Source organism: Dipodomys ordii, unplaced genomic scaffold, assembly GCF_000151885.1.
Source record: "Dipodomys ordii isolate 6190 unplaced genomic scaffold, Dord_2.0 Scaffold191, whole genome shotgun sequence".
Taxonomy (NCBI): domain Eukaryota; kingdom Metazoa; phylum Chordata; class Mammalia; order Rodentia; family Heteromyidae; genus Dipodomys; species Dipodomys ordii.
In genome coordinates this window covers 298,871-305,320 of record NW_012267407.1, presented here as the reverse complement: position 1 = coordinate 305,320, position 6,450 = coordinate 298,871, and the positions used below count along the sequence as shown (strand labels likewise).

General features: G+C 57.8%; 1 protein-coding gene across 1 annotated transcript; it reads right to left on the bottom strand.

Moving 5' to 3' along the window:
- Positions 1–1,119: 1,119 nt before the first annotated feature.
- LOC105999475 (olfactory receptor 5-like) lies at positions 1,120–2,058 on the bottom strand. The gene has a single exon (XM_013034505.1). It carries the CDS (start codon positions 2,056–2,058, stop codon positions 1,120–1,122), a length of 939 nt encoding a protein of 312 aa, XP_012889959.1.
- Between the last annotated feature and the right edge of the window lie 4,392 nt (positions 2,059–6,450).

The following is a 6,450-nucleotide window of genomic DNA, read 5'->3' as shown; positions in this document are numbered from 1 at the left end:
AGGGAGGGCGGCCTCTAGGGTGGACTGGCGCAGGGCATCATGGGGTATGATGGGCAGGCAGCTCTGCTGTCCCAGAGGTACTGGCGTGCAGCTGGGGACCCCCAGGCAGCTCTGTGGCTGGGCCCAGTCTCACGAAAGACAGATCTGCTGTCCTCCACATGGCTTTCCTGAGCTGGGAACTCAGGCCTTGCCCTGCCAGGCAGGTGCTTTCCCATGTCAGCCTTTCCCCGGCCCAGCACACAGTGTTGCAGGCCGGTTGGTGAGGGTAGCATGGCAGAGCAGGGTCCAGGGCCTGCACAGTGGGAAAAGACGCAGTGGAGAAAGAAGGCAATCCTGACAGGAACCCAAGGGGCTAGGACCTTTTTATTGTTGTGATTCAGTGCAGAAGTTCCATGGTCAGTGACACCTCCTTCCTCCCCCATCCCTGTCCCCCACACCCTCCCCCTTGGCCCGGTTTCCACTGTCCCACACTGCTCATTATCCAGGTGGATCACATTGAGCATAAGGACTACATTTTCCCTCTCTCCGTCCCTCCCTTCCTTTCCCTTCCCCAGGCCCCTCTTCCCCCCTCACATGTCCTCTGTCCTGGCCTTCACGTGGCCGCCAGTGCGTGCTTGTCCCTGGGCGTGGTGGGCGGTGATCTGCACTCGGGGTCTGGGGCAGGAGGCTGGAGTGGGTCATGGCAGAAAGACAAAGCTGTTGAGCTGTGGGTGGTGAAATGGCGGAGGGGGCGGTGGAGCCGGACTGTGGGGCCCTGGGAGGATGTGTCTGGCCAGCCTGCTGGACCCCACAGCTTCTCCAGATGAGAAGTCTGGAGCAGGTTCTCCATGAGCAGCCACAGGTGGGGTGAAGGAAGGTGATCTTGCACATCAACCTCCGCCCTGTGCAAAGGCACAGAGACGACAAATGGAGGCGCAGAGCGGTGGTGGCTGACCTCACATTTCTGGAATCCACACAGCACAGACACAGAGAAGACACAAGCCGCAGAGGAACAGGGCCGGCCTCTGCCGAGACCTGGTTGGGTCAGAGGCAGTGGCTGATGGGCTTGAGCTAAGCAAAGGGAAGGAGTTTTCTGAGGCTGCTGTGTTTTTAGACACTGGAGCTTGAGGCTGGGCAGGGTCAGGACCGGCCTAAGGTCTTGCGCACGGCACCGTGCACCTCCTTGTTGCGCAGACAGTAGATGATGGGGTTGCACATGGGCGTGGCCACCGTGTAGATCACTGACAGCACCTTGCTCAGGTCCATGGACTTGATGCGGCTGGGCCGGGCATAGATGAAGAGGGCGACCGAGTAGAAGATGCCCACCACCACCAGGTGCGAGGCACAGGTGGAGAAGGCCTTGCGCCGGGCAGCGGCTGACGGCATGCGCAGTACCGCCCTGCCAATGGCCATGTAGGAGGCCAAGGCCACCAGGAGAGTTCCACAGAAGATGACAATGGCAGAGATGAAGTCCACCAGCTCTGTGAGTGCCACGTGGGTGCAGGACAGGTTGAGCAGCGGGGAGACGTCACAGAAGAAGTGGTTGATGATGTTGGGGCCACAATAGGACAAGCTGGCAATGCAGGTGGTCTTTGCCACGGAGACTACCAGTCCCCCCATCCAGGAGGCCATGGCCAAGGCCATGCAGACCTGGGGCCGCATGAGCAGGGGGTAGTGCAGGGGCCGGCAGATGGCCACATAGCGGTCGTAGGCCATGGATGCCAGGAGCAAGCATTCGGTGCCAATGAGGAGGATGAAGAAGTAGAGCTGGGTCATGCAGGTGGTGAAGGGGATACGGTAGGGCCCAGCCCACAGCCCCAGCAGCAGTGTGGGCATGGTGACAGACACGTAGCTCATCTCCAGGCAGCTGAGGTTGGCCAGGAAGAAGTACATGGGCTTGCGGAGCTCGCTGTGGGTGCTGATCAGGTAGACGATGAGCGTGTTCTCCAGCAGTGTCAGCAGATAGAGGGTGAGGAAGACGAAGAACAGGGCAGCTCTGATGCTCAGTCGGGTGGAGAGGCCTAAGAGGACGAAGTACTGGACCCGGGTTGAGTTGGCCAGCTCTGGGGACTTTTCCATCTGTAGGAGAAAAAGAGAATCATTGTTGTCTCTCCTGTTGGCACAGACAGGTTGAATAAGAGTAATGACTGCAAGGACCGTCACAGTTATTAGAGACATTAGAGACATGCCCTGCCGGGCATGGGCTGTTGGGGAGATGCCGCAGGGTTGGTACAGCAGCCTTTGGGTTTGGGACCCCCTTGGGGAGGGAAAGGAGCTGTTGGAGAGTTCCAGAGAGTCATTCACATCCCTTAAGCCAAGTGGAAGAACAGCATGAAATGTACCACGCTAAATCAGAAATCATATATCATATATCATATATATATATACACATATATAATTAATTGCCAAGGTGTTTTTGTTTTTGTTTTAAGCAAAGAAGTGCTTTTTCCAGGGATGCTTTTGCCTTTGGCCTTTTACACTTCACTGCCAGCTTGGAGTTTTGTCTGAACTCTGGCGGAGAGCGAGCAGCCTGGTTGGCAACCGTGTCCTACATTAGCAGATTCCTCTTTGCTGACAGCGGTGTCACCTGAGAATCTCATTCCAGGGATCCCTGCAGGCCCCCACCCCCATTGGCCTCCTCCGTCTAAATGTGTGCAGCTCCAAGCCGTCCAGTCTGGGATGACCGATGCCAGCTGGGCAGAGTTTGCTGCCCCCCCACTGTCTCCCATTGCTTGTGGGGGTCCAGACAGGAGGGGCACCCCAGGGTGCTGGCCGGGGTGTGGACAACGGTGACACCCTGGGGTGCTGGTGTTCTGCTCTCCTCCTGTTTTGCTTTTGAGCTTGTTTTGCTGGGACAGGTTTCGCAGGGAGCAGGTCTGGCATAGGCTGAGATTTCCATCTCCCTACTTCCACCCCTGAGTATCTGGGACTCCAGTCTGAGTTGCCGTCCAGGCTCTGTCCAAGTTCTTCTCCATGTCTAGAGCTTTCCCTGTGGCTGTGTCTCTCGGGTGGAGACCCGGTGTCCTGCGTGGGGTCTGGCAGGTCTCCCTCACACCCAGCCCAGGCTCCTCGTGCTGGGCCCTGGCTTGGAATGGGCTCCACACAGCCTCCCTAGAGTCAGGAACTGCATGGGTCTCCCTGAAACCCGGACAGCAGGCCGATGCCCCCCTGGGGTCCTGCCTGCTGCTGTCCTGGGGTGCTTGCTCAGCCATAGCTACCGACCAGCTGCTCACTGGGCTGGCATCCGTCTGTGTTGACACAACGGGGGGCCCATGTAGGTAGAGGGCTGGCTCCTCAGAAGTGGGGACGGTGAACCTTGAACTGATGAACACTTCATCACCTCAAGGTGATGATTCGAAAATGACTTCTGCCAAAGGGAGGGTGGTGACAGGGGCTGAGCCCCATCCATGGGGAAGGGGGAAGGGGTGGCTGAGGGGAGGGGGGGGCCCTCCATCACCACATGGAAACCCACACATGAAAGTCCACATTTTTATTCTGACTTCTTACTATAGCTTCGGCTCCAGGTAGCATCCCCAGCACCTCCACCTCCCAAGGATTGGGCCACGGCCCCTCCCAGAACCAGCACTGCTTGGAGCAGCAGCTTTGCCCTCCAGACTGACACAGCCAGAACTGCAGCTCCAGACTCGAGACCCCTGCACAGCTCACATCCCTGCAATACAGGGATCAGATCGACCTCCCCCAATCTCTCTCTCTCCCCTTTCTCCATCTCTTCTCTTCTCTCTCCTCCCTCTCTTCTCTCCTCTCTCCTCACCCTTCTCTCTCTCCTTTCCTTTCTCCTCTCTTCTCCCTCTCCTTGCCCTCATCTCTCCTCTCCTCTCCCCCTCCCCTGCCCAGTGGCCACAGCTGGTCCCTCACATACTTTCTGGGGATGGCATTTGTGCAGAGGAGGCAGAGATGCAGGGGTGGCCCTGGGGTGGGGGGCTGGGGTTGATCTGGGGGCTTGGGGGGCTGGGACTGTGTCTCAGGAAAGCTTCTTTGTCAGCCGGAGCCCCTGGCGTGGCTCCTCAATGCCAGGGTGGCTTTATCTCTGAGTCACACAGGTTGGTGGGTGACAGGACAGGATGGCTGCGTGGACGGCCTCCGTGGCTGGGGGAGTGGCACGGCCAGACGCCAGGAGCCAGACAGACAGTCGTGTGCAGGAATCCCTTCTCCTAACCCCACAAGGCTCCAAAGCTACCCTGCCTGCCTGCCTGTCTGTCTGTCTATGTCTCATCTACCTACCTATCAACTAATGCATCTCTGGACCTACTTCACTCATCTTTACCTGTTTATTGACATATATGACATACATATATCTTTATCACTATCATATAGCTGATACCTATCAATATATCAAGTATACATTGAGAGCAAGAGAAAGTGAAAGTGACAGAGAGAGACAGACAGACAGAGAAAGACAGAGAGACAGGCAGAAAGAGAGAGACAGAGAGAGGGCGAGGGCTGCTCCTCTCAAGGGTTAGAACTGTTACTGTCTCTGTAGCTTTCAGATTCCATACCTGGTGGGCTGGGGCTGTCCAGTGAAGAACTTCTTTTCTCCCTGCTGCCCCTGGCCGGTGCCCCTGTGTCCCTGTACCCCTCCTTTGCGGGGGAAGGTGGAGGGGACTGGGCGGGGGCCTTTCCTGCTGCCGCTGACCAGGTGGATTCAGCTCCCACCCGCGGAGGAGATGCAGGGGGCGGGCTGGCCTCTCACGCAGGCTCAGGGGCACTGCCTGTGTGCCTGCCCGCCCTCCTGCCCTCTGGCCCGGTCCTCTGCCCACTGAGTGGCTGGTGCACACTGTGGGAAGGAGACTGAGAGGCGAGCTTAAGGCTGAGCCCTGGACCTGGGAGAGTTCTGTCTCCCTGTGGACCCCAGGAGGGGTGGGGAGGTGGCTATGGCTCCTGGAGGGGGATGGGAGGGAGGAAGGGAGGCCCCAACAGCCTCCTCCCAGGTGAGCTTTGGCTGAACTCCAGGCTTGGAGGCCGGCACCAGCGGCCAGCGGTCACTCCTGAGTGTGGCACAGTACCTCGCCTGGTTGTGAGACATCAGGGGCATGGAGGGCAGGAGGAGAGATGTTCACAGTAGGCAGAAGCTGTTGATTGGACCAGAATAGATCTTGGGGTCAAAGCACTGGCTTAGCAATTGTGAGGACCTGGGTTCAATCCCCAGTGTGGAAGAAGAAAAAAGTAAGAAATGCTGCTACTTATATTTATAACATCCATTCCACAAATTGGCCACAGTGCCCAGCAGCTGGTGAGCTGGTGGAGGAAGTATTGGATGTGCCCACAATGGAGTATTGGTCGGTTATGAGGAGGATACGAGCCGCCATGCCACTGTAGGAGAAAGGACACGCCAAGTGAAATAAGCAAGTCAGGAAAGCAAGCGGCTCCCATAGACTCTCGTGCAGAGCACGTGGTCCCACTGCTGGCTGCACCGTGAGGGGAAGGGGTCAGAACCAGGGGAGGTGGTCCTTGGGGTCAGGCCGGCTGTAAGGTCTGCTCCTGGATGGCGAGCAGACTCCACCCTCCTTGCAGCAAAGTCTCCGCCCAGTACCTACGTTACCTAGGCAACTGGCACACCTGGAAGAGGTCACATCTGAATTTGATGTGGCCACACCTCTCAGCCAATACCCTAAACAAGGCCTAGCTCAGGCCCAGAAGCCCCTTTTTTCCCCCAGCTCTTTTCTAGCTGTCTTTCCCAGCTCTCTCTCTTTCCCAGCTCTTTCTCAGATGCTCTCTTTGCCAGCCGCGTGGAGTGCCAACCTGGCCTGGTCCCAGCAGGTCTACTGAATAAACCTACCCCTTACCTGAATACCACGTGTGTGGTGCTGTTCTTACCCGGGTCACCTCTTTTTAAAAACCTAACACCAGCCTTGCCCCACGCACCCTCCTCTGCTTCTTGTTTGCAAGGAGACGAACTCGGCCCCCACAGGCCCCCATGGCCACCAGGCTCCACCTCCTCACCACCGCCCTGGACAAATGCAGCCATCCACAATGATGTGAGAACCACAGACCCAAATCAGTCCTTCCTCTGCCCAGTAACAAATACACAGCCTTGGCCAGTGAAGGCCATGGCTCAGGCCACGGATGTACTCATGTGTTGGGTGGAGTAAGCCAGGAGCAGGACAAACGTCGCGACATCCCTCTTACACGTGGAGAATCTGAAACTGCTGGGCCTGCAGACTCAGAAGGCAGCACTGAGGAGCCCAAGGCTGGGGCAAGGGTCCCGGGAGGGGTGTGTGTGGGGGTGTGGGCTGAAGGGCAGGGCACCCAGATGGGCAGGAGGAGCAAGCTCACGCAGCAGCATGTGGCAGCTACAGTGAGTAGCTGTGTAGCATCTGCTGGAGGGGGGTGAGGAGTGTTTATGGGGCATCTGGTGTGGCCCGGCGCACGCTGCCGTGTCTGTGAGACCACGCACGCAGTGCAGCTGCAGCCCATGATGCAGAAACACAGCCCACTGTGCACCGTCTGTGG